The 27,335-nt window shown below is 34.7% G+C and overlaps 3 protein-coding genes across 3 annotated transcripts; 2 read left to right on the top strand and 1 right to left on the bottom strand.

The window, feature by feature from the left end:
- Nucleotides 1-6,262: 6,262 nt before the first annotated feature.
- Nucleotides 6,263-10,041, top strand: LOC133864610 (probable LRR receptor-like serine/threonine-protein kinase At5g45780). The gene is made up of 4 exons (XM_062300995.1): nt 6,263-6,930; nt 7,493-7,753; nt 7,871-8,731; nt 9,263-10,041. Exons 1-4 carry the CDS (start codon nt 6,501-6,503, stop codon nt 9,733-9,735), a joined length of 2,025 nt encoding a protein of 674 aa, XP_062156979.1. The 5' UTR covers nt 6,263-6,500; the 3' UTR covers nt 9,736-10,041.
- A 1,646-nt stretch (nt 10,042-11,687) lies between these two features.
- Nucleotides 11,688-14,538, bottom strand: LOC133862375 (pentatricopeptide repeat-containing protein At2g45350, chloroplastic). Its single transcript, XM_062298161.1, has one exon. The coding sequence runs from the start codon at nt 14,492-14,494 to the stop codon at nt 12,566-12,568; it is 1,929 nt and encodes a 642-aa protein (XP_062154145.1). The 5' UTR covers nt 14,495-14,538; the 3' UTR covers nt 11,688-12,565.
- Nucleotides 14,539-23,524: 8,986 nt separating this feature from the next.
- Nucleotides 23,525-24,892, top strand: LOC133862484 (uncharacterized). The gene is made up of 2 exons (XM_062298323.1): nt 23,525-23,731; nt 23,815-24,892. Exons 1-2 carry the CDS (start codon nt 23,672-23,674, stop codon nt 24,418-24,420), a joined length of 666 nt encoding a protein of 221 aa, XP_062154307.1. The 5' UTR covers nt 23,525-23,671; the 3' UTR covers nt 24,421-24,892.
- The last annotated feature ends 2,443 nt before the right edge of the window (nt 24,893-27,335 follow it).

The raw sequence follows: 27,335 nt of genomic DNA, 5'->3' as shown, positions 1-27,335 counted from the left end.
TGTACTAAATTTTTTACTAAGAGATGGTATCAAAATGATGTTAAGTTTATTCATTGGTATTTATAACATTTCTTTTGTTTAATTATTTTGATTTTTTCTAATGAATAACCTGTATATCATTTTGATACCCATCTCTTGATTTCGTAACCTTAACATTTTTCCGACAATAATTGGTTTATGTTATATGAACATAAGCAATTAAGGATGTGGCCATGCTTGTGATGTCCTGGTGTCTTCAATTAATATGAAAGGAACGTACCGAGCAGAGTGAGCCCCCACAAAATCTGTCCCCATTCTCTTTTCCATGAGTAATCGTTTCACAGGCACCGATCGAGTCTTCGTCCTTGCAAAGAAAGAGACAGGAAAACACAAGTCTTCCAGTTCACATGGAGCTTTTTTTTTATTTTTTTTATTTTTTGTACTGTAACCAACAACAAAAAGAAAAAGAAAAAGGTTCACATGAAGCTTAGAGAATGGGCCCATTTCGCCACATATGTTCAAATTTCAGAATCATGCGGCTACCAATTCCAGTACTGGTAAGATGAAATAAAGTTGGAGAGGTTAATAATTATCCCATGCACCCATTTCTATTCTTCTTTCCCTTGCATTCCTCATTAAGCACAGTGGATTTCATCATCCTCCCACATGCTTGAACAAATAGTTATGTATGTGTCCCTTTGTGCCTGCCTGCCTGTCTGTCTTCTTCTTTTTTCTGCCTTCTAGATCGATCTGGACTACAGTCGGAGGTGGAGCTATATGGTAGCCTGGGGGCCATACCATCATGTTTTCTTCATTTTTTTTTTTTTTAAATATAATAATATTTTTTTGATAATTAAAATTTTGCCCTCTAATTTTTTATTTTTCAGTTTTTTCCCTTAAATTCTAAATGTTAGCTCTACCTACAGTTATATGTTAATGATTCTATATAATTTTTGTATAATTCAAACAATTTATTTTTTTTTAAAAAAAAATTAACCATTAAATATGTAGAACTCATATGTAATAAAATAGATCCAACAAATTAATTTTTAAAAAAAAATTGTTAAAATTATATAAAAATTGTAGAAATATTGTAAACTAATCTCATATATAATGACTAAGGAGGAGATGATGGAATAGTTTCAAGACTTCTAGTTCTAGAACCACCACTAGTGGTTACTGATATTCCGGTAGGGAATCAAAATTTCTTGAAGCATAAATGACGGCCAAGATTAATTTTAATAGCAATTGAGTCTAATTTTTAGGCCATATATATGTTTTCTTAGTTATATACGAGTATCTTAAAGGCAAAATTTCTTCACTCGGCAGTCTCAACTCTCAACCAATATTTGAATCTGTCATTATTAAAAAATAATAATGTTAAAAAATAACATTGTTATCTTATAATTATTCAAAAATGCTGACATGACAGTTTTCACCAATCCTTGAATTAGTCAATTTTTTTTTTTTTTTTTAAATACAAGGGTTGTTGGGCCACGTTAACATAGTGAGATAATTATGTGATAAAAATGTAGTTTCCAAAATTTTTCGTTAAAAAAAAGAGTAATGCTACATACTACACCTCAGCCAAAATGCTGATGTAACGATCTCAACCAACACTTGGATTAATTTTTTTTTTTTAAAAAAAAAACTCCAAAGGTTGTTGGAACAGCCACGTTAACATTGTGAGATAAATCTGTGATTTCTAACATTTCTACTTAAAAAAAAGAAAAAGAAAAAGTAAAAACAAAACAAAAGAGAGAGAGAGAGAGAGAGAGAGAGAGAGTATTGCTTCATATTACACTCCATCCCCCTATCATTCTATTGGGCAGAATTTTGAATAAGTAAGATGAATGTGTAATACTTAGCATTATTCTTAAAATAAAATAAAATAAAATAAAATAAAATAAAATAAAAAAAACTTAGAAACTAAAAATTGATTGTAACTGCACGTTAAAAGATAATCATAAAATAAAAATATAATTTCTAGACTTTTCCACGTAATTAAGATGTTGAAATTGTTTTCCTCCATTGCTTTGAAATGAATGGCAGAGGCAAAAGAGTGTGGTTGGTTGCACTGGAAAGCATTGAACTTTTTCACCAAACTTTTGCAGTTGATTGAGTGCCCGGTGAATCTAATTATATCATCAAATACATGCAGGTAGGGGGGCCACTTGCCCCCTTTGCCCCCTTTGCCCCTCCATTCTTCCCATCAAAGTTGGTTATGGAAAGCACAATTATGAACATCTTTCTAAGGCTTGCTTTCAAAACAACCATCTCCTAACTCTCTCGGCCCTTCTTCAAATTTTCTCTTTACTTATTATTCCACAATTTGGCTGCTTATTATCTTACTTTTTTTGTAATTCAAGCTACCATACCAAAATGATGTTATGCAATATGCCCCTGATTTTTATTTTTATTTTTTTAATATTTATATATATAGGCTTTAATCTCATTTATTTTATGAGTGACAATTTGTGTTCGGTTTCGAATTTGTATTTAATCGAGGCATATGTATAAAACTATATAGGTTAATCATAACACAACCTATTTAATTAAAAAGATTAGACCAATCAATCCTAACTTACTAATTTAGTATTAAATTTGTGTCATATTAGAGGGCCGTATAAAAAATTACCACTCATAAATTTTTCATGTCAGTGGGGGAACTATTTTTCTTTTTTTGGTAAAAAAAAATTTTGGGGGGTGGGGGGGTAAAAATTTGATTTTTAAAGAATTATAAGCCTATTTTCAAAAAACAATTTTAAAGAACATTTTGAGGCTTTGAGGCTTCAATAGTTCCACCCCTACATATTGGGTTCAGGTCGTATCGGGTTGAAGCATGAATATAAAATTATATAAGTCAATTATAATTCGATCCATTTAATTAAATGAGTCAGAATCTTTAACTCTAATTTGCTAATTTCATGTTAAATTTGTATCAAGTTCGTAGGTCGAATAAAAAATTATTAACCCTAATTTATGCTTTAGCCCCATAAGAAATCTGTTTTGTCAATGTTTTTTTGTTCCTCACGGTCAGGGATTGATTTCAGATTTTGTAGGGGTTGGAAGAAAAACATGGTGGTTTAAAGTTTGATAATGACTTGTAAACAGTACCATTTGAGTACAAAAGGATCAACTAAATCCTCAAATTAATTTGCTAATAGCATGGGGGATGAATGTCGGCAGCACTCTTCAAAAGCATGATTTAATAATTTAAATTATAGGCGTAAAAAAGTATGTCTTCCTCGTAAACTTTAGATAAGCGTTTTGAAAATAGATCTGAAAAGAGGAGGGAGCAGGTCTGCTCATTCTTCATCTCTCTTTCCCTTTCTACTCACTGCTTCTACTATTTCCCTCTCATTCTAGTTTTTTCTTTTGTTTGCTGACGTTTTCCTACTAGATCGGCAATGTTGACCTCTCCTCTATGTATCTGTTCATCTACATTTGTATTCTGCCGTTTATCTTCTCCATGGTCGCTGTTGCTGTTTGCTGGTTATGTTTTTGTTTTGAATAAAAGTTTTATTATCCATAGATTTGCCCTCATGGACGATCTATGGGATGAAGGTTAGTCAGGTGTGATGATTATCTCTCACGGCTTGATAGTTCGGTGTGGGAAGTTATCTCTCACAATCGATTTAAATAAATTAATGACACTCCTAAAATAGTAATTAAACTCAAAATTTTACCTGAACTTAAAACCAACATGAGGATTAAGTTTATCTATTAAAATAAATTTTAAAATAAGGAGTAATTACCTTTTCCCTCATCAACTATCGGTTATTGTCAACGTGCCACCACAAACTGACATATCGATCAAAATAGAGCATGAAACTACCATTTCATACCGTTACCCCCATTCCATTAGTGAATATTGTTAAATTGGATGAAATATTTTGTTTTTAAACGTTAAATTTTGTTTAAAGACAAAAATACATTCAAACAATAATTTAATAAAACAAATTAAACCTAATATATATATACATATATATATATATAAAGAAAGGAAAACAAAAAAAAAAAGAAAAGAAAAAGAAAAAGAAAAAGAAAAGGGGTGGCTGCCTGTGGCATGTAAATTTTCTTTCCTTTATTTATTTATTTTTTAATTTATTTAATTTTGAGGGTATTTTATGTAAATTTTGATTTTAAGTTAGAGTATTTGAGTTTTTTCATGAATTTGATTGACAGAAAGGGGGTAACGGCATGAACATAGTAGTTCTATGCTCTCTTTTGGTCGATGTATTAATTCGTGGTGGCATGTTGACAATGGCTGATAATTAATAAAAAAAAAAAGGTAATTACCCCTTAAAATAAAGTAAATTTCTAATTTTCCACTGATAAATTTTACATAAACAAAATTATATGTAGATCAACACATAATATGTTATCCTTTGAAATTAAATATCTCACATTAGAGATGAATTCTACATGTCCTTTAGAAAAAAATAAGAGTAAAAAGTGAGAAGTATAAATTTTCAATAAAAATGAAAATTTAATATTTAATAATATTTAAATATAAAAAATACTCCATTAAAATTTATGACCTTACACCTCAAATTCTATTCAGCCGGTCATGCAGCTATTTACCACGTATTGTCTGCCCCTCTTAATAATGTTTTCAACGCCTCTCCATAACCAAATCAAAAGCATTAAAAGCATCATTCTGGCATTGGGCAAAAGAAAAGGGGCAATATATATATATATAAATATATATATCTTAATTCGTACTCTTGCAAAATTAAGTATATATTTTTTAAAAATATTTTGACAAGAATGTGTGGAATTTTTTATAAAAAGAGTATTTTATGCTTTGCTTGTATTGGTAGTTGGTAAAATGAAAATCGTTCTCTGGATTTAAATTTTTTATTATTGCACGCTCGTTTGTAAGAATCCGCCACCGCCAGGTGCCAGGCATTGAAGTTTGTTAGTAGCCCGACTCTAGCGCCGAAGATTCCCAAATTTTGATATCCGATTGCCGAAATTCGGTCAGTTTGGCAGGAATTTGACCAGTACGGTCGAAATCCAACCAGTACAGCTGGATTCCGACCGTTTGTTCGGAATCCAATTGGCCTTGTTTGGCCGAAATTTGGCAATTTCTGTTGGATTCATGTCAAATTAGGTCAGATTCTAGCGAAACTTGTTGGAATCCGATGACGGTAGCCGAGCGTTGTTGGATTGTGTTTTATGACGTTGGTGATTTTTTCGTACGAGCCAAACGCCGAAAAATATTTTACGATGGAAAACATGTTACGTCGAGACAAACAAAACATTAGATTTTGATTTTTTTGTTAATATATTTATTTAATTTTTTTTTAAAGTTTTTGTTAAAATATTTAAACTGAACACAAAAGGTACTAAATTTCAAGGGAAATGTTAAACATCCTCCACTTATTCCCCTTCATCACCCTCTTTTTCTTAAAAAAATTGATTTTTATTAAAAAGTTGTTTTTGATGTCACATCAGAGACAATTTTTTAATAAAAATTAATTTTTTTTATTATAAAAGGGTAATAAGGGGATGAGGGGAGGAAAGAAGAGCCTCATTTTGAAGCAGGGGAAAAAGAGGAAAGAAGAAAAACCAGAGAGTTGGTGATGATTGATTAAAATGCTGACGATTTAAAGCATCACCAGTAGATTTTTATATTCCATATAACTATTAGGAACCATTTTTGTATTTCAGCATATACTTTAAAATAAAGTGTTTTTATTTGTTTGGCTACAGTAAATTTTCATATATAAAAGTTTACTCACTTTTTAATCTTTTTTATTCTTTTCTTTATCAACTTTCATAATAAAAAATATTTTAAAAAGTAATATTAAAAGAAAGTAAAAAGTGAAATAGATAATATTTAAAATTTATATGAAAAAAACAATTACTAAAATAGAAATATATATATATATATATATATATATATATTCGAAATAGCTAAAATAATCACAGTTACTAGAAATGCTTGTACTTTCCATAGGATGCTAATGCTTGAGCTTGATCCCTCCATTTGATTTGCTTATCTAGTATCTACCTAGCTCTATGGAGTATGGACCATGACAAAAGTTATATGTTGAGTAAAAATATTTGTTTTTTTTTATTTTTCCTTGGAATATGAGAAAAAGTCGGTTTTAGACCTTGAAAAAATTGACTGAGATGTGGGGGCGGGTACATCTGCACACCTACTACTGAGATTCGATTCACCCTCAAATCTCGATCACTCATTCCTTCGTCTTTACCTTTGTTTTTTTCTACTTACAATCTTTCACTCACTTCAAATCCTAAACATTTCCCCATGCACTCACACAGATATTTAGGAAAAAAAAAAAACAAAGAAAAAACACGTCCACAGTTTCCCTCCCATTTCTTCCGGTTTTCTTTAAACCCAACAATGAACAGGTGTTTTCTCTTCTGAGTTCTGAGATTAGACTTCCAAACCCAAAGCAGAAATTCTTCACTTTCCCACAAAACAAGTTCCAACCTTTCCCACAAACTCTCCACTTTTTTCCTTCCCATTTTCCCTCGAAACAAACATGCATCCTTCTCTCACCCTCCTCTTCTCTTTCCTCCTCCTCCTCTTCTTTCCCTCTCCCTCCATATCCTCACTCGCCGAGGTTCCCACTCTGATGGCCATCAAGGCCTCTCTGGACCCAAAAAATCAGTTCTTGACTTCATGGACCCCGACCGCTGACCCATGCAGCGGCTCCTTCGAAGGCGTGGCGTGCAACGAGCAAGGCCTTGTCGCCAATATCTCTCTGCAAGGGAAGGGCCTCTCTGGTACATTACCTTCAGCGTTGGCTAATCTTCACAGCTTGACTGGGTTGTACTTGCACTTCAATGCTCTGAACGGGAAAATCCCAAAGGAGATTGGTCGGTTGACCCTTCTCACTGATTTATATCTCAATGTTAATAATCTCTCTGCCCAGATTCCTCCCCAGATTGGCAACATGCATAATCTTCAAGGTTGGTTTTTTTATTTTTTATTTTTTCTTTTAAATTCTCTTTTTATGGTCAATTTCCAATTTTTATTTGCATTTTTGGTTCTTGGCCTGTGTGTTTTTAGAGGAAAGTTTCAATCTTGTCCACTTTTTCTTTTCTTTTCTTCTTTTTTTCCTTTGAATTTGTTTAATTTTCACTTATCTGGGTTTAATTTTATTCACTAACTTTGTTTCCCCAAGCGTGTCATATTTTATTCACTGACTGTGTGGAATAAAAAGCTCGAATCTTTGCAATACCTTTCTCTTCTTTCCCAATTTGTATTATCTCGTTTTATTCACTGCCACTGGTTTGGGTTTAATCTGGTGCGACACTTGCATACTCTGTTTATGAACCTGTAATTCTAGAGAGTAGAGATTAAGCTAGAAACTGGGTCCAATGAAAAGCTTTTGAATCTTCGTTTATGTTTAAATCCATTACTTAGCTCTTCTAGTGTGAACAGAATCAGTAATTAATTCAGGGTTATTTCACAGGCTCAATAATTCAACATAACTGACAAAATTTCAATTGGGGTTTTCTTTGTTTGCAGTTTTGCAGCTCTGCTACAATAAGTTGACTGGCAGCATACCAACACAAATAGGAAATATGAAGAGGCTAAGTGTTCTTGCTTTGCAATACAATCAATTGACTGGTGCAATTCCTGCAAGTTTGGGTGATTTGCAGATGTTAACGAGGTTGGATTTGAGCTTTAATTACTTTTTTGGCTCTATTCCAGTATGGTTAGTTAATGCTCCCATGCTAGAGGTTCTTAACATACAAAACAACTCTCTATCAGGCATGGTCCCTTCAGGTAATATTATCTTGCTATACTTACATGCTCTTGTGCTTTAAGTATAGATGTTTTTGGAGAATCAAGGTGTTCAAAAGTTCTGATTTTATTTTTATGGCCTTGTGGATGAAAACTTAGATTTGAAGAGACTGAATGGTGGATTCCAGTACAAGAACAATCCAGGATTATGTGGAGTTGGGTTTTCTGACTTGAGTGTTTGCAAGGCTGCTTATGATATAAACCCAAACAGACCAGAACCATTTGAACCTGGAAATCTTTCTTCGAAAACTCTGCCAGAGTCAGCACCCTTAAATTCTGATTGCGGCAAAACCCAGTGTTCAAAACCATCAAAATCCTCACAAATCGGTGTAGCTTTTGGGGTGATTGGAGTTCTAATTGCTTTGGGTGGTACTGGACTTTTCATGTTTGCATGGTACCGTCGACAAAAACAGAAAATTGGAAATTCCTTTGACGCTTCAGATAGTCGGCTTAGTACTGACCAGGTTACGGAAGTTTACAGGAAGAGTGTGTCTCCTCTCATCAGTCTTGAGTATTCTAATGGATGGGACCCAATTGCTAAAGGTCGAAGCGGAGTCTCTCAGGAGGTTCTTGAAAGCCTTATGTTCAATTTAGAGGATGTGGGGCGTGCAACTCAGTGCTTCTCAGAGGTGAATTTGTTGGGGAAGAGCAGTTTCTCTGCTATCTACAAGGGGATCCTCAGAGATGGGTCTGCTGTTGCAATAAAGTGCATTTCCAAGATGAGTTGTAAGTCTGATGAAGCTGAGTTCTTGAAGGGGTTGAAGATATTGACCTCATTGAAACATGAAAATCTTGTTAGGTTGAGAGGCTTTTGTTGTTCAAAAGGCAGGGGAGAGTGTTTTCTTATCAATGAGTTTGTCCAAAGTGGAAGTCTGTTGGAGTATCTTGATGTTAAGAGTTCCAGTGGGAAGGTTCTTGAATGGTCTGCCAGAGTATCTATCATCAATGGCATTGCCAAAGGTCATTCTATCCCTGTCTTCTTGCTTAATGAAGTTATTGTTATTATTATCTATTTACTTTTTTGGAGGTTGGGTAATAGGGGCAGAATGCCTTTCAGCTTGTTTGCTTCCTGCTATAACTTTGGAATTGTTCCATAAAACAGATGAATAATTTATTTTAAAACAGTGCTAATAACTCTCACCGTACATGCAAAGCTGTTTGAAAATAAAATAACACCTAATAAGGAATAGAAACTACCTGATATTGGAAAGAAGTCAAATTTTTTTTTTAGAAAAGATCTACGTTAAATCAATACTTGTTCTAAAAGCTTAAACTGATAAGACTTAAAGTCATGAATTTAATCATTTAATTAATATTCTAACCATCTTCTTAAAATGTGACGCACTTATCATCTTATTTCGCACAGCTTTGGTGTTGCTTCTCAACAAAGCTATAGGCTCAAGAATCTAATTTGCTGTATTTCTGGGGAGGGGTGGTTTCATGCCTTGTTTTACACTGCATGCTGAAAATTTGATGTCCCTTCTTGGTCAGGCATTGGGTACTTGCATGGAAATAGTGGAAACAAACCTGCTATAGTTCACCAGAATATATCGGCTGAGAAAGTGCTTGTTGACATATGGTATAATCCCTTGCTCCTAGATTCAGGCTTGCACAAACTCCTTGCAGATGACATTGTCTACTCCACACTCAAAGCCAGTGCAGCCATGGGATACCTAGCTCCAGAGTACACAACCACTGGCCGCTTCACCGAAAAGAGTGATGTATATGCATTTGGTATGATTGTATTTCAAATCCTTGCCGGAAAGCGTATAATCAACCAGTTGACTCGCCACGCAGCCGAGTCTTGCAGATTTGAGGATTTTGTTGATGCAAACCTTGAGGGTAAGTTCTCGGAATCGGAAGCTGCTAAACTTGGGAGAATCGCTCTGCTCTGCACCCATGAATCTCCCAACCTACGGCCTTCCATGGAAAATGTGATGCAAGAAGTTAGTGGACTTATTTAGCAGTCCTTGATTAATCTCTTCTAGCCTTGATTTTCAAAGACAAAAAAAAGTTGAAAGATGAGGCTGTTGCTAACTGCTGACTGGTGCCTAAGCTCTTAAGTATTTAAAGTGTTTGTGAGTGGTATGTACTGATACTTGCATGAGTGGGCAGAGAACTTGAAGTGATTTTAATGGGGAATCCTACCTTTAATTATTTATATTGAACTTCAGCTATGTAAAAGGCAGGTTTCCTTTACTATCAATACCAGTTTTTGTCTTTGTTTTTGGCTGAATAAATTGAAAGAGAGGAAAAGACCAGTTTTTTTTTTTTTTTTTTTTTTTTTTTTTTTTTTTATAATATATATATATATAAAAACACACACGATATTGAAGTTTTTATATTTACTTTTTGAAGAGACCTTTTTGCTGCGATGACATTGAACATTGGCTCTCTTGCAGTCTGTTCATTGTAATTAATGCTTAACAAATGATTTTCAAGATATAGAATATTTAATTAAAATGTGACATAAATTATGAAGTAAAAAAGGTTTGAATTTTTGAACTTTTATCATACTTAACGATGACTAATGTTAAATTTAATTAATATTTTAACATTAATGCACAACAATTAAGGCATTAAAAAGTGGACAACATGGGTCTTGGAGAAAAGTCAAAACTATCCGTATAGAACTTGACAACCTGTACTGCCCAATTGGAAAATGGACAAAATAGTCTCTTGGAAACAAAAGAGTCCAGCAATCCCACGTGGGAGCTTCAATTCTCTTTTTTTTTTTTTTAAACGGTTTAGATTTAATTTTAATATTTTTTACGAAAAAAAGAATAAAATTAAATTTGAATTATTGAAAAAATTACAAAAATACTTATAATTTTTTTTTCAAAACTCTCAAGCCAAAAGATCTCTAACGACTTTGGCCGATTGAGTAACGTTATTTTTTATATTCATTTTATATTGGTTAATATTATGTGTTTTAAATAATTTTCTCTTTTATTTTTTAAATGACTTATATTTAAGTAATGGAAAATAAATGTTACAAAAGAGTACTTACTATAGTCTATGAGACGTGTCAGCAACATTATTATATTAGAGTAGAGTAATTGGTTGACTTCCTCTACCCCATAGCATTTATTCCACCAATAAAAAAACAAACAGGCTGTCAAATACAAAAAGGTTCGCTTTATTGCTTTCTCTCTGGCAGTCTGGTGTCTGTGCATACTTTTTGGAATCAGGATCTCTCAAATTCTTTGTCCGAATTTGATACAATTCGGGCAGGTTGTTGTGAGTAAGCATTTATGAGATTCACCTGACCGGATAAGCAGTTAGGCAGCCCAACTTTTATTTGGTCAGGTGGGTCTCATAAATGCTCACTCACAACTACCTGCCCGAATTGTATCAATTCGGACAAAAAATTTGAGGGGATCTTAATTCTACTTTTTGTCCTTTTCATCGTTCATGATTTTTTTTTATTTTTTCGTTACATTATTCTATATTAATCCTACACCAAGACACATAGAGTGTAAGACCCATGTATATGACACCCATATGCATGAATCCCACACTATGTATTTTAGTGTATGATTAATGTAAGGTAATATATGAAAAAAGATCTACTTCTGATAAGAAAGAAATAATGAATGGATACTTCTTAAAAAGAAAATGGGATGGACTCTCCAACAATATATTCAAAACAAACTAAAACATTACGAAAATAATTATAAAATGAACGAAATGGGTTAAACAAGTAACCCGTTCATGATTTTTTTTTTTTCTATTTTTTTTCAAAGCCAATAACAGAAAGGGTACAAGATGGGAGTCTTTCATATTCTTGATCCGAGAGGAAAAGAAAATGGGAGACCGGTTAGAAATGCTTTCAAACACGAGTTAAAAGAGGGCCATTGGGTTATATAATGTGCACAATAAAATGCACTACAAATACAGCAAAAAGAACATTCCAGGCTTGCAATGCGAGCACAGTAAGGGTTTCATCGATGGCGGCTGAAGACGAGAGACATGTGGTGGCAGCATGAAAATTACCATTAAAAATTCTAACAACCATAACTGCGACTGAAAGACCTCTCACAACCTCAACAACAAAGCACTGCAACGAAGCATGCAGTAAAGGTAACTGAAACTGAGCCAAAAACAATACAACACAAGATGACAAGAGCATAGAGACTAAATCTAAAGCCTACACAAAACAACAAATAAAATAAAGCAATAACATAATACGACAAAACACCCAACTGCAAGACCTGTTGCTGAAGCAGAATGAGCTGGAGGAGGAGGCTGACTGGAATGAGCCGAAGCGGCTGGCGGAGGAGGCTGACTGGCACGTGAGGTCCATGCACCAGAGCGTAAGACCCACGTGCTGGAGCGTGAACGACATGAACAAACGGGGATGACGGCAGCTGGAAGCGGGAAAGCCGGTGAGCACAGTAGATGAGTACATTGAGGAGCTGAGCTGGCAGGGAATGCTAGATCAAATTTTTTTCAAAATTAGATCTAAACACCTAACCAGATCTGGTGAGATGCCTCCTCGGCCATGGCTCAAAAGATTAAGAGAAATAATGACAACTAACTTTCTTTCGACACGGAGAAGCATACTTTAAATGATTTACAACTCGATATTGTTTTTTGGTCTCAAAACAAATAAGTATTATAAACTGATTGAACCGTTGCTGTCTAAAGCGGAGCTCAAATTCCTCCAAAAGGGAATAGACGTTTAAGTTTCATTAGATATTTACATTCGGCTTTCAAGATGCTGCAAAGAGTAGAGTCTTCAGCAAATCAATAATGTTTACAGAGACTTTTGGTAAAGATGAGGGTGTCTTTTTACAGAGTTGCATTCAACAATTTACTTGTACAATAGGTAGGCTCTGAATTGGGAATCCACAAACTATTTAACATTGAATAGATCTCTGTAACTTGAGGGTGGGACTTATCTTGAACAAAAAACTCATGGACAGTTCCCTCGAGTTCAATCCAACTGCAACCAGGATTTTTCTTTAGGTTTTTTTCTTTCAGCATCATCCTAACTCTACTAACATCGTTCCACATACCTCGAGCAGCATACATGTTAGACAGAAGCACATAAGAACTTGGATTACAAGAATCCAACCTGATTAGATGGTCAGCTACGGGCTTTCCAATATTGAAGTTCTCCTGATTTTTACAAGCACTAAGCAAAGTCCTCCAAATCACATCATTTGGCTCGATGGGCATTTCCTCTATTAATTTCCTGGCTTCTTCTATATGCCCAGCGCGGCCAAAAATGTCAACCATGCATCCATAGTGTTGCAATTTTGGTTCCACCTTGTGAACTCTTCTCATAAGCTCAAAACACATCAGACCTTCCTTCACCAAGCCAGCATGGCCACAAGCATTTAACACTCCAATGAATGTAATATCATCAGGTTTTACACAAAGCTTCTCCATCTCGATGAGCAAATCAAAAGCCAATTCACCCAAGCCATGAATGGCCAATCCACCAATCATAGCATTCCAGTGATCAACGCTTTTTTCTTCAACATCCTCAAAGACTGACATAGCATTCCCTATGCTGCCACATTTAGAATACATATCAATGAGGGCAACGCCAAGCTTTCCACTCAAAGAGAACCCATTTGCCTCTAGATAGTGATGTACAGAAATACCTCTTTCAATGTGTCCTAATTGGGCAATTGCAGAAAGAACAATCAACAATGTGGCATTATCAGGTGACATTTCACTCTTACTTTTCATATCGTGAAAAATTTGTACAGCTTCCATGCAATAGCCATTTTGAACATAGCCGGCCATCAAAGCATTATAAGCAACAACATCTCTTTCTGGCATTCCATCAAATAAACTCCTAGCTACATCAATACTACCTACTTTTGCATACCCATATATCATATTTGCCCAACTAACCACATCCTGTTTCGGCATCTGATTAAACAAATGATAGGCATCTTCCATTTTGCCATGCTTTACACACCCATCAATCATTGTGTTCCAAGAGACCAAGTCTCTAGCAGGCAATTTGGCAAACAAATCCCATGCAACATTAAGCCCATCGTTAGATTGCGCATACCCATTAATCAACGAATTCCAAGAAATCAAATTCCTCTCTTCCATTGGCATACAATCAAACAAATGGCGTGCGGATTGAATCATCCCACACTTAACATACCCATCAATCATCGCATTATACGAAACCGCGTCCCGCTTTGGCATTCTATCGAACACTTGCCTAGCAAATTCAACAAACCCACATCTCAAATACCAGGTAATCACACAATTCTGCAAAAACACATCCAAGCCAATTTCCATTTTCTTCAACAGCCCATGAACCTGCATTCCTTCCTTCACCAAACCCACCCGGGAACACGCTTTCAATACCAAAGAGAAAGTAAACTTGTCCACACAAATCCCATTCTCAAGCATCAAACAAAACAAAGCCAAAGCTCGTTTTGGTTCACACCCATGGGAATACGACTTTATAAGAGCATTCCAAAGAAAAGGGTCCTCTTGTTCCCGACGAATCCGAAAACCGTGCCGCGTAAAGAAGATGTAGCGAGCGAATTCAATGAGATGTTGCTGAGGTGAAGAAATGAAATTGAGGATGAGCTTGGTGGTGAGAGAAGTGTTTTTGATAAACCCAGTTGTGATAAGTCTGGCATGGATTTGATTTACGTCGTTTAATGTTTTGCATTTTGGGAGGAGAATGAGAGTTGGGAGGGTTGAGTTCCATGGCTGGTATGAGTTTACACAGAGAACCATGAACTCGAGGGTTTGAGCTCTGTGATTATTGTGACTGATAAAGGTTGTCATCTGTGCATATGGTTGTTATTTGTATACGAAAAAATTGCACTATTAGTCCTTGTAATTGTCTTAAATTATAATTTTTTTTTTTAAGTATCAAAATTAATTTAGAAATTTATGTAGTTTACTTAATTTACAAATCGTTTTCCAGAGTTAAATTTCGTTAAAAATTTTGACAGATTCCGTTAGTATTCATGTCAGCACCTTTTTTTACCTCCTTTTTTCTCTTTTTTTTTTTTTTTTTTTTTGGTAAATTTATCTTTGAATATGAGAAATCACATGTTGGTTTCATGTGGTTCTATATATTCAACGGTAGATTTATCAATTTTTAGAATGGAGATGGATAATAAATAAACAAAAGTTGGAAACCAAATATTTTTTTTTAAAAAAAAAAAATTAAAGGGAAGATAATTACAAATATATAGTTACACACTTAAAAAAAAAACGGAGAATTTTCTGAACATGTATATAAAAAGTTAATTGTTAATTATAGTTTTAAACCCTAATTAACTAGAAAAACATGAATATAAATATGTCTTTCATTTATTAAAAAAAAATTAAAATATTGTGTTAATGGGGCATTATTTACTTTGCTTGTATTTTATGTTGTATCTCGCTTGTTGGAAACCGGATACATGTCCATTTGCTGTACATCTACAACAGACTTGCAGCAATGTACACCATATGAAAAAATAAATAAATAATAATAATAAAACAATCATTTTTCATAATAAACACCCACATCAGTAATTGTTATGATTTTTTCTGTCCTCACTGGTTCTTTCATCAAGTTGGAAGACCCAAAATAAATAGAAATGTTATACAGTATAGTTTTATGAAGTGGCATTGTCAATCAACTTTTAAATAAGCTCTTAATTAAAAAAATAAAATTAAAAACTGATTAATAATAATATATTAACAGAATAAAAAAAAAAATGACATATAATATTGTTGGGAAATAAATTGTCGTGGGTAGTCTTGGACTAAAACTACTATTGACCATAGAGAAAAAAATAAAAATAAAAAAGTTTAATATTTTTTTGTAGAGGCCAAAAAGTGTTATATTGTTAGAGCATTTCCAAAGGATTAGCTACCAAAACAAGTGCATAAGACATGCTCAAGCCTGCATAGTCACCGGGCCAGGATAATTTGGCCCAATAACAGATCGGCCCATTATCATTTCTCAATAGTTGCCGTCAGAACCGTGCGCTTGGAGGTAGAGATTGAAGGCTTGCACAGTTGCACTGGTCCGACCGTATTTGAGGGAAAAATATATTTAAAAATAATTATTATATTTTATATTTTTGGTTGAGACTAAAAATATGCCGTTACTGAGTAATGCTACATATCATCTATTTGTCATTCCAAAATTGATGTGGCTCTTAAAATCACCATTAGATCAAAATCTAATAACGATCTATCATAAATTCAATGGTGATTTCAAGAGCCACATCAATTTTGAGAGGATAAAAGGAGGATAAGAAGATGATATGTAGCATTACTCGTTGTTACTGTAATTGAAAACTATCCAACAACTTCTCAAATTTATTAGACAAAGTCAAATACCGTCACCAATAATTAAAAAAGAAAATAAAAAATACGTATCTCCCTCCCAAACTATTATCCAATTGATCGTGTTTCTCTCAATTTTTAAATTACGACAATGTCCCTCGTAAGTTACAAAAAATTGTTAATGTCGCCAACAAAAAGACAAATGGCCATAAATTTTTTTCAATAAGATAAAATACTCATATAAATTAAAAAAAAAAATAAAATAAAAATAATATTAAAAAAAAAAAAAAAAAAAATCCCGTTGGCAGGGCTCTAAGCTTTTCTTCTCTAAATTTGTGTTCGAAAGATAATTTATTTATTATTCGAATGGAAGAAGCGCGAAGCTACCACCTTCTTTAAAAGTGTTCCAATTTTAATTCATAATTAGGAGTTGAAGGGGACTGGCCTTAAAATACACATATTTGGTAATAGGAGTTTCACCAAACATCTTATTGTAAGCTTAACATAGGGTTTGGACTGGGGTGCAAAGATTTCATGAGGGATGTTATGATCTTTTTAAGCCATCAACGTTAATTGATGTCATCATTTGTGTAGTGATTAATGTACATTTAAATAAGCAGAAGGGCGATTTCTCCTTTTCAATCATGAGGTGGCAAAGACTATTTCTCCATCTGTTTTTTTGTTCTTTAGCACTCTAATTAATTATTGGGATGACACGCTAATTAAGCACCAATTTTTATCTCTTACAACAACTTGTACAAGCTTTCGTGGGCCACCATCGGGTCCCAATTGACCATTGTATAGCCACCACCGGGTTACCGCTGGACCTCTGTCGAACCACCGTCGGAACTCTTCTTTTTTTTTTTTTTTTTAAAAAAAAATAAAAAATTATCTTGATATTTTTATGTTGTGAATAAAAATTGTTGAATAAAAAAATTGAGATTTTCGGTGCGCACCAAATATCGAAAATGTTTTTAGCGAAAATTATTTTCCTAAAATACAATTTCCCTAAAAATATTTTTTGATAAGAAACATTTTACGTCAAAACAAACAGAACGAAATAGAAGAACTTTAAGAATCACGAAAATAATTTATAACTTAAAGATCAAGATTCCCTATTTATAGGTCGGCCCTATCACAAAATTTTGGAAAATGTTAGATTTACAACACCAATACAACAATTGTACAACAATCTCTCACATGAAGGTGGGTCCCACATACTAGGGTCCACCCTCATGTGAGGGGGATTTGATTCTTGTACAACACTAATACAACAACCCCTCACATGAGGGTGGGCCCCAGTATGCACCCTCATGTGAGGGATTGTTGTACAGTTGTTGTATTGGTGTTGTAAATCTAACATTTTCCCATGTGAGGGGTTGTTGTACAGTTATTGTATTGGTGTTGTACAAGAATCAAATCCCCAAAATTTTACTCCCTAACATGTTGAAAAAAAAAAAAAGAGACTGAATTGGCGACAATTTCATCAATTACATCACAAGTATTTTATTATTATTATTATTATTATTATTATTATTATTAGCACATTTTATTGACTCAATAGCAATACAAAATTGATAAAAAAGAAAGGAGAAAAGAAAAGAAATAGCAATAGATAGGTATTGAGTTAGGAGAAGTCGTGGTCATGACGTGTCCCCTATGAACCCAATGGTACGACTTGCTGGCTTATATTTAGAATTTAGTTAAGCAAAGGTTTAAAAACAGCCACCCTTTTTAAAAATTAATTAATTGTTGATTTTTAATTGATAAGTCGTCGTTTGAAACTTGAAAGATGGTTTAAGTAAAGTACAACTTGAACGGTCCAAGGTACGGCACTCATCACTCATCAGTCATCAACTCCTAATTTATGTGCAAGTGTGCATGATATTTAGGAGTATGAGGTAAGCCTGCCTTTTCATCTTCACCCAAAATTATATCCATGCTTAGATCGAGGTTGATTTGATCCGTTTGTTAATATGATTGGAAGTTTTTTTTTTTTTTTTTTTTTTTTTTTTTTTTTTTTTGATTTAAAGAAATGTTTTTTTTGATGTAATTAAAACCAATTTTAAGTATATATGAGTAATGCTAATCAGAATATATATATATTTTTTTTAAAAAAAAATTGATCCGTATATAAGTTGGTTGAGAGTTGAGGTTGTCGTCAGCATTATGGAATAATTGTGATTTTTAGCGTAACTCTTTTAAGTATTTTGTGTTTTGAGTTATTTGTTAATGTTTTTATTCTAAAAAAAAAAAAAAAAAAAGCAAAAAAAAAAGCCTAATGTTTGATTTGAGAGAGAGACTTTTTTAGATTTTTTTTTTTACTTTCATATTTCACTTGCTTTTCTTTACTCCCTAACACGTTACAAAAAGAAAAAAAAAAGACTTGGAATTGCTGACAATTCAATCAATTACGTTACAAATATTTATTATTATTATTATTATTAACACCATTCTAATTTAATTGACTCAATAGGAATACATAATTGCTAAAAAAAATAGAAAAGAATAGCAATAGATAGGTATTGACTTAGGAGAAGTCGTGGTCATGACGTGTCCCCTATGAACCTAATGTTACAACTTGCTGGCTTATATTTAGTTAAGCAAAGGTTTAAAAACAGCCACCCTTTTTAAAAATTAATTAATTGTGATTATTCAGTGATAAGTCGTCAGTTGAAAGATATGGTTTAAGTAAAGTACAACTTGAACGGTCCAAGGTACGGCACTCATCAACTCCTAAATTCCTAATTTATGTGCAAGTGTGCATGATATTTAGGAGTATGAGGTAAGCCTGCTTTTGCCTCTTCACCCAAAATTATATCCATGCTTAGATCGAGTTTGATTTGATCTTGGAGGGCTTTTTATTTTTTATTTTTTTTTTTATTTAAAGAAATGTTTTGATGTAATTAAAAACAATTTTTAAGTACTGAGTAATGTAATCACAATTTTTTTTTTATTCTACTTTTTTAAAAAAAGCTGATATGTATATAAGTTGGTTAAGAGTTGAGGCTGCCGTCAGCATTATGGGATAATTGCGATTTTTAGCTTAACTCTTTTAAGTATTTAGTGTTTTGGGTTATTTTTAATTTTTTAATGTTTTTATTCTGAAAAAAAAGGCCCTAATTTTTGACGAGAGAGAGAGAGAGAGAGAGAGAGAGAGAGAGAGAGAGAGAGAGAGAGAGAGAGAGAGAGAGAGAGATTGGGGAAGGGCTTCCATAGCCTAAACACTCTTCAATTTTTTTATTTTTATTTTTTAAAAAAATGTATATAATCTATTAACCAAAATTAGCTACAAACTGGTTTGTAGATAATTTATACAAACCTGTTTAATAAAGTGATATTTGTCCCTTAATATGTGAGAAACACATTTTTTTTTTAATAGCATGTGCTTCTCATATGTTTTTTTAATGGATAGAGTTTTCCTCCAAACTAGGTTGGAGGTAGTTCTTTCAACTTAAACTATAAAAATGCCGTGTATTTCTGCATGTGAGAAACACATGTTTTTTTTTTTTTAATTGCAAGTGCAAAGTTGGAAGAGTAAATGTATTTTTAATAAAATTTATTTCAACTTTGTTATTACAATTAAAAAAAAGTGTACTTCTTACATGCAAAAGGAAACATGACAATTTTATAGACTGGACGCGTTGGAGGCCAATTTGAAGGAAATCTTTATTCTTTTTTAATGGCATTAATAACACATGCTTTAAAAACAAGTGTCAATTTATTAGACGAATTTATAAGAATTAACTATAAATAAATTTGTAATTAATTTATGTCTGGTCTGATTTATTTATTTTTGAACTGATAGCATGTGCTATTACTGAATCTAAAAGCCCAAATGCTTACATATTGAGAAATGAGGGACAGACCCCCCACACTCTTAAGCTAGAAGGATTTGACTTAAAAAATAGCTGCCAAAGTAGAATCTCAAATTTTACTAGAATTACAATTAAGCCCCTTACAATGAAAATTCCAATAAAATTTGTGCCATACATAAACAAACTGTGCGTAGAAACTAAGGAATACACAAGCACATCTAACAGAAAAATCAACCCAAGTCAATAGTAGGGGCACTGTCATCGCCGGAGCCCAGCGCGTGTATGGCACGCGCCTCCCCTAGAGTTACCAAACAACATATCGGCCTCCCTTTGTTCGGGCACCTCATCCTCTACAAGGATTATATCAAAATTAGCAAATTTATTACTGTCACTCAAAACAATTATACAAGATTTATTATAAGGGATGGAACTGAAAATATAATTTTTTGTGGGTTAGATTGTATTTGTTTATTGCCATTAACATATAATTGGATTAATTTTGTTGAATGATATGATATCGATGAATAAAATTCAACTTTTTAAACAAATATCAACGTTGGGCTTTAATATATATAGTAAGATGGAAGGTACTTGGGTTAGGCTTCGTACAAAATGGTTGTACGGCAGTGACTTATATGATGTAATTAAGGATAGTTTTTTTTTTTATATTAGGAAAACACCAAACTTTTATTTTTTATTTTTTATTTTTATTTTTATCCCATTCCATATTTACAAATACAATAATCTTGCCATTATATAACTCTTACTTTCATTAAATTCGCCCTATAAAACAAGAAGTTCCGGTCTCAGGGAGGTAATATCAACCGCTTGACGTCCATCCGAAGCATAATTTAAGAACTTAATACCCTGAGAAAGACAAGAAGTCACAAAAACAATATAAAATTTGGTGTGAGCTAGGTACGTAAATGTACAAAGAATTTTAAATTTTTTGTGAAAATATATATTTTTAAAACAAAGTTGTTTATAAGAGTAATGTTACATCCCGTCAATATTTTCGAAATCAATTCGAAATGGGTGACGCGGATGTTACTGCAATACTTGTATTATATCAATGTTACCCATTGCGGATGCAGTAACATCTGCGTCCCCATTGCGAATGGTTTCTAGAGGTATCAGTTTGCTAATGTTTTTTAATTTTTTAAATATTGGGTAAAAAAGGAAAAAGAAAGGGCAAACAGACCGATCTAATCGAGAGAAGGTTATCCAAAGAGTACATTTGCATCATTTCTAGTTTTACCAATTAAGAAAGATGAAGGAATATTTCTCGGAAGAGAATTCCGTTGAAGCTTCTTATTATCCATACTTATCCTTGCAGCTTGTGGAAGCACAGGGAGGTGGCACTTGTCACAAAAGGGGATGCAATATTCTCTTCAAAAATGAGTACGAAGAAGAACAAGTGATCAAGATTTGCCTGCCCTATACCACAATGGATCGATGCTCTTGTAGTCTTGGAAGTCTGAGAACTGACTTAAGTATCGGAGTGGGACCAGCTAGTACCCCCAGCAAGCATCCTTACCGAGTTTACTATTTTGCAGGAAAAGACAACAGGGATTTTCTAGAAGCTCGTGTGACCAAGCCGAAAATTGTCTTAATAGCTTCGATCCGATCTCTCTCAGTTCCCTATTTGCTACTTTGGTTCTCATTCTGGTGGAAACTTATTGCAATGGTTTTCTTGTGAGGGTTTGAGAAGGCCAGGATGATGGGCCTTTCGAGGTTCATGCCCCGTCTTGTTCTTCCTTTTACTAATTTTACTGGCGGCTAGTTTTCTTGACATCTGTTCTAAGAATTTATAGGGCCGTGTCATTCATTTGACACATTCTCTTTTATAAATTATTTCAGGACCAAGAAAAGAGAGAATAATAATAATAATAATAATAATAACAGTACAACTTAATTTCCATCATATGCAACTATTCGTGTGCCAGCTACAGCGTAAACTGCATGCCTTCCATGACTTTGATCACCTTCTCGAAAGTTTAGAGGTCAATTAAGTATTGAACATATTTTATTTCGGAAAAAACTCTGCACAAAATTATGCATAACTACTTACATTGGTGACTCATGTGAGTGGATGGTCCTACCAATATAAGTGGGATGTGCCTATTCTGCATGTATTAGTTCCCTTTTATTTCTCACCCTTATGGTGCGTTTGGGTATTGAATTTTTAGAATTAGAATTGAATTCTTATTCTAATTGCGAAGTTCGAGGCAAAAAGTTGTGTTTAGGTGTTGAATTTTTAGATTAAAAAATATTATTTTTAATAGTAAGAAATGATTGGAAGTTTGAAAAGTTGTGTATAATGATTGGTATTTGTGAAAAGTTAGGTGAAATAATGATTTAAATAATAATTATTTAATTAAAAAATAAATATTTTTTCTTTTTAAAAGAAAAAACAAAATTAAAATTAAAATTTTAAAAAAAAAAATAGAAGCAACCGGCAGGTGGCCGCGTGGCCACCCCCAGTGGTCGGGGGAGGCCGCGCGGCCACCCCCAGTTGTCGGGGGAGGCCGCGCGGCCACCCCCAGGGGTCGGGGATGGCCGCGCGGCCACCCCCAGTGGTCGGGGGAGGCCGCGCGGCCTTCCCCAAGTGGTTGGGGGTGGCGCGCTGCCACCCCCATTAAATCTAGGGGGTGGCGCGAGGCCAACCCCTAGATTTAAAGGTGGCCGCGCGGCCACCCCCCAGTGGTCGGGGATGGCCGCGCGGCCACCCCCAGTTGTCGGGGGAGGCCGCGCGGCCACCCCAAGTTGTCGGGGGAGGCCGCGCGGCCACCCCCAGTGGTCGGGGATGGCCGCGCGGCCACCCCCAGTGGTCGGGGGAGGCCGCGCGGCCTTCCCCAAGTGGTTGGGGGTGGCGCGCTGCCACCCCCATTAAATCTAGGGGGTGGCGCGAGGCCAACCCCTAGATTTAATGGTGGTCGCGCGGCCACCCCCGAGGTCGGGGGAGGCCGCGCGGCCTTCCCCAAGTGTCGGGGGTGGCGCCCCCGGCCACCTATGGTGGTGGCAGTGCGCCACCCCCTTTGAGGGGTGGCTACCAACCGGCAGCCACCCTGCCTTTTTTTTTTTTTTTTTTTTAAAAAAAGTTATTATTTTTTTAAAAAAATTAAAAAAAAAAAATTATTATTATTTTTTTTTAAAAAAATAATTTATTATTATTTTATTAAATAAATGCGGGACCCACGCACTGTGCATGGATCCCAGTGATCATTGAAGGTAGAATTGGATTCAGAATAGAATTTAAATTCTATTCTGAATCCAAACAGATCATTAATCACTACTTTTAATGCTTAAAGCAACCTCACCGCTCGTCAATTTGAGTTTTTCTACCTTCACTACTTTTTTGCTTAATTGCATACTACTCTTATCTACAGTACTACACAGTCTACACGTACGTACACAAGTAGTGCGAATGCTCATTGAGAATTTTGACGACAAATCCAAGTGGTGAAAACTGTTTACTCACATACATCCCCTGACCTCTCCTTAATAAACACACGATCGAGCAACACTAAATTTATCAAAGAATGGCTGCAGCAGCCAGCAGGAGATGAGCCCCCCCCCCCCCCTGCCGCAATTATATAATATATTTCCGTTCACTTCCTTAGGCACAAAATCCAAAGACTCTTAAACCCCTCCCCACGCACAACTTCTAAAGTGTACGGCCAATGTCAACGCTTCTCTCTCAAAAAAAGCATTTAAAAAGCTAACCCAACACGGCAACACCTCTCAGTTTCAGTTTTCTCAGTGAGAGAGAGAGAGAGAGAGAGAGAGAGAGAGAGAGAGAGTTATGAAGCTTGTTTGGTCCCCAGAGACAGCGTCAAAAGCTTATATAGACACAGTTAATTCGGTAAGAACTCTAAACCCAAGAAATATTTTTCAGCTTTCAAAAACAATCGATCCCAATGTAACTTTTCCTTCATTTGCATGCAGTGTCGGAATTTCAAAGAACATTCCGGCGTAGCTGAGCTGCTAGCCGCCATGGCCGCCGGTTGGAATGCGAAGCTGATCGTCCAGGCCTGGCTCCACGGCGAACCAATCTTGACAAGCGTTGGCCTCGCCATAGCCGCCCGCCACGCATGCGGACGCCACGTGTGCATAGTCCCGGACGAGCAGACGAGACTAGAGTACGTCAAGGCGATACAGGCGTACGCCGAGGTGTCTACGCCGACGGAGGTGGTGGTGGGCGAGGCTGAGGCGGCGATGGGGGGGCTGGTGGGCGTGGATTTTCTGGTGGTGGATTGTGAGCGCGGAGACTTCGCAAGGGTTCTGAGGCTCGCTAGGCTGAGCCCAAGAGGCGCGGTTTTGGCGTGCAAAAACGCGTGCCAGAGAAACGTTTCGGGGCTTCGATGGCATGGGGTGCTGGAGAGAGGGACACGTGTGGTGAGGACCGTGCTTTTGCCGATGGGGAAGGGATCCGGGTTGGATATTGCCCATATAGGTAGCAAAGGTGGGGCTCCGTGTCCCAGGAAGGGTCCTAGCCGTTGGATCAAGCACATCGATGCGCGGTCCGGTGAGGAGCATGTGTTCCGGTGGTGATTTCTCAAGGTTTTCTAAGAGCTTGGATTTTCTCTTTATATATATATATATATATAAAGATCTTCGAGTTAAAATTACAAAAATAAAAAATAAAACGAAAATAATAATAAATAGCATAAAGTTCATCCCTTTCCATGGCCGAAATACGAGAGGCAAAATGGGCTGCAAGAATATCTTACCTCGGGGTAGTGTGTGAGAAGCAAAAGCAAACGAGAAGGGTTTAGGTTTCAATTTTTTTTTTAAAAAAAATAATTGATTTTTAAATGATGTGACATCGTCCAACGTGATCTATTGTTTTAATAAATAGAAACATAAGGTCAAGAGATAATGATACATCATTTGTGAATTATTATTATTTTTTTAATAAAAAATTAGAAAAACCTAACATTTCTCGAAGCTAAAAATATGTATTTATCTTTGTTTTTGTATATATTAACATTTGTGTATAGATTTCTTAATTTTGTATTTGTCATTGATGTTGACTTAATGGTATTGCAGTTTGGCTATGAAAACTTCTTAGGATTGTGGAAAGATAAATGATATACGATGTCTTTATTAAACTATATTGATGTGGCACTGCATGTGAATTAGTGATAGTTTTTTAAAAAAATTATAGTTAATTAACATTACACATCAACAAAATGAGATATTAATTAACATTAATTTTTTTAAATGGCCCAATCAAAGTAGATGAACTGGGTGCTAATTAAAGACAGGTCATGAATTTTCTGGTGGGTAACTCGTGAAAATTATAGTAGAAATTGGGAACTTCTCACTAATTTCTCCAAAAGCGGTTGTGGTGGTCCTAATAAATTTTATGAACAAGAAAGATAGCAGATTGATAAAGATTCAGGTGGACCGCTTTGTTGTTGGGATTAAACCGATCACGGGGTAATTTTCCCAGTTGAATCTATAAGAGATCTCAAAATCAATCCTCATCATGATCAACTTTACTTTTTATTTATTTATTTATTATTATTTATTCAAATAGGAACAAGGGAAATTACAAGGGAATCTTTCCTGCACTATTGATACGAATAGAAAAATAAAGAAATTACAGTAATTGGAAATGCTTTCACAAAACATATTGAAAGTGGCCTACTTGGTGACTTGATGTGTTTGGTGATTAGCAGTCTGGAAAACTTTAGAGGTAGTCCGACTTTGAAAAAGATGGGAGTTGCTTGTAGGGTTATAAATGAACAGAGCAGCTTGCAAACATACTCGGATTTGGCTTGAATTAACTCGGCTTGATTCATTTATTAAACGAAGAAAGCTTGAATAAAAATTTTGACTTGTTTATTATACGAGCTAAGCTCGTATAAGTTCGGCTCGACTCGTATAAGGTTGTATAAGCTCGTGTAATAAGAACATGTTAAGCATTTACAAAGATGAAAAGAAAAAAAAAAATCTTTGTAATGTAATAAATATAACTTGAATTATTGTAATTGTGAGTCATGATAGAGATATATGTCCATTTGTGTGTACATGAGTATGTTTGTATGTATGTATATGTGAGTGTCTAATGAATATATATAACTACTATAAGATTCTAAACATATAAATTCGACATTAGATTGTTTAAGATTTGAGTTAATTTATCTAATTACTCAGATAATAAATCGTAACCATATTAAATAACTAATAATTACTATGAAAATTTACAAAAAAATAAAAATAAAAATATCACAACATTTACTTTATATATGGAACAAATAAATTAATTGAGTAGCTCGTAAATAAGCTCGAGTTCGTTCGAAAAACAAATGAACAGATCTCGAACGTAAATATATATATTATCTAGCTAGCTCGATGATAAGCTCAAGTTCGGATCGTGTTGGAAAAAAATTAAACGAATCAAACTTGAACATTCAATAGTACTCGGTTCAACTCGGGCTCAATTGCGACCCTAATTGTTGGTGTATGTCTTCAATAATTGGAACAAAAGTCCGGTCCGAGAATGGCATAGTTTTATTAGGTGGGAGAATCCACTTCAAGAATTGGAGACTGGCGGCCATAAGAAAGCGTGAAATTCGCTGCCAAGACAGCAGCCTTAGCTTCACCGGCGTAGACATTCAAAGGCCATTAGAGTCACTGATGACTTCTGCTGCTGCTGCTGCAGAAAATTGACTGCATTGTACGTCATAGTTAATTAGCTAGCCTTAAGAAAACCATGAAGGAGGACTCCAAACCTCATTACCAAATTAAGCATGACAACACAAGTACAAAACAAAGACTTGTTCTAAAACTATCTTGATTCCTGTCAAAACGACAATTTCATACTTTAATTATAACCTCAAAGCTTGCGTATGCAGCAGAATTTTTGGTGATCGACAACCCTCTAAAAAACCTTACCATCTATACGACTCACCAACTTCTAAAGACTAAAGGACTGACTAATTCTCCCCCTTAATTAATTAATTTGCAACAAATTCAATCATTCAAACGGTTAGATTTAGAATTAATGGCATTAGAATATCTTAACAAATAAAATTAATTAGCACAAGAATTTGGTAAGAGTCGGGCATAAGATTTTAAAGATTATTTTTGGAATAACTGTTTTTTTTCTTTATGTGTAAGCATTTTGTACGTTTTGTCTTTGATCAGTTTCAGGATATAAATGCATCTAGTATGTGTTATTTTTCAATTGGATAGAAATTTCTTACGACCCACATATAAAATTGACACGTGTCTAATGGCATGGGAGAAGTACATGCTTTTTTAATAGAATTAATAAAATAACATGTATTTCTCATATGCTTAAAAGAGATGTCAATCTTATATGTGAGTTGTAGAAAATTTCCTAAAAACCGGTTTGTAGTAATTTCTAACATTTTCAATTTAGTTTTGGGGTTTCAATGAAGTTTCTGTCTTTTAGAGTTATTCTTTGAGGCGATTAAGGTGTTTAATTTCTCTTC

This window comes from Alnus glutinosa, chromosome 3 (genome assembly GCF_958979055.1).
Source record: "Alnus glutinosa chromosome 3, dhAlnGlut1.1, whole genome shotgun sequence".
Taxonomy (NCBI): domain Eukaryota; kingdom Viridiplantae; phylum Streptophyta; class Magnoliopsida; order Fagales; family Betulaceae; genus Alnus; species Alnus glutinosa.
The sequence above is the reverse complement of the archived record's forward strand: the minus strand, read 5'-3'. Positions and strand labels throughout refer to the sequence as shown.